At 70.7% G+C, this 995-nt stretch overlaps 1 protein-coding gene across 1 annotated transcript in view; it reads right to left on the minus strand.

The window, feature by feature from the left end:
* ADAMTS13 (ADAM metallopeptidase with thrombospondin type 1 motif, 13) overlaps positions 1–995 on the minus strand; it is a 16,885-nt gene that overhangs the window by 9,166 nt on the left and 6,724 nt on the right. The window contains exons 10-11 of the mRNA XM_012721189.1: positions 901–988; positions 523–637 (exon numbers count right to left, since the gene is read on the minus strand). Coding sequence (XP_012576643.1) covers positions 523–637; positions 901–988 — 203 coding nt within the window. The remainder of the gene's footprint in view (positions 1–522; positions 638–900; positions 989–995) is intronic.

Consider the following 995-nt stretch of genomic DNA (forward strand, 5'->3'; position numbering starts at 1 on the left):
CTGTCCAACCAGAGAGGCCAGCTCTGAGCCTTCTTCCGGAGCCCCGTGGGCACCGTGGGCACACGCTGAGCTCTAAGAGGTGGGGCGCTCGGGCGCCCAGGTAAGCTCCCCACTGCAGACTCAAAGGTCAGTGTGGGCATCTCGGGAAGACCCGCTGTGGTGTGGCACAGCCAAGGAGCCTGCCTCCACCACCTCGGTCAGGTCCCCGAGAGGGCGGGCCTTGGCCAGGCGGCACCGGCCACCCAGGGCGGTCGTCCACGCCAGCGTCCCTCCAGCTGCCTGCAGAGCGACCCCCCGGGAGAGGACATGGGGTCGGCCGAGCTCCTGGGGGGAGGTGCCGCGAGGTGGGGGCCCGCCAGGGCGCCCCACCTACTCTGCACCCCACCCTGGGACAAGCCCCAGGTATATGGGGCCTCTCTCAGGGTCCTGGGGACCCCCGATGGGCTGCCTGAGCTGAAGGTAGGCCAGGGAGCCCCAACTTGCAGCCGGCACCACGAGGCGCCTTGGGGACCGGCCCTTCACGGCGGCCAGCTCTGGCGAGCCCGCGGCAGCTCACCCAGGTGTGTGAAGAGGGGCCTCCGGTTGGCGACGTACACGCTGGTCAGGTTGGGGGTGACCGTCAGGAAGGTGACATACTCTGGGAGCACAGGGAGCGGGGCTCAGCCACTTACACCCCAGCCGTCAGAGAGCAGAGGGCGCAGGGCGGAAAGCCTGAACCCCGAAGCTCACTGGGGCCATCTCAGGCAGCGTGAGCCCCCGTCATGGGGAGCAATGGGCCCAGGTGCAGGGCCACCCCAAAGGCGCTGCCCTGGACGGAAGAAGGCTAGGCCCTAGGCTCGGCACAGGGGGACCCGCTCACCGTGAGTGGACACAGGCCCCTGGGGGCCTCGCAGCGCCCACCCTCAAGGAGCCGCAGAGCCCCCACCTGCGCCCCAGGGTTCCGTGGGCAGGGGAGGCGCCAGGCGCCACCGGAGCGCGGGCCCAGCTGCTGGGAG

The sequence above is a fragment of the Condylura cristata genome, unplaced genomic scaffold, assembly GCF_000260355.1.
Source record: "Condylura cristata isolate star-nosed mole 26May11 unplaced genomic scaffold, ConCri1.0 scaffold00006, whole genome shotgun sequence".
In the NCBI taxonomy this organism is placed as follows: Eukaryota; Metazoa; Chordata; class Mammalia; order Eulipotyphla; family Talpidae; genus Condylura; species Condylura cristata.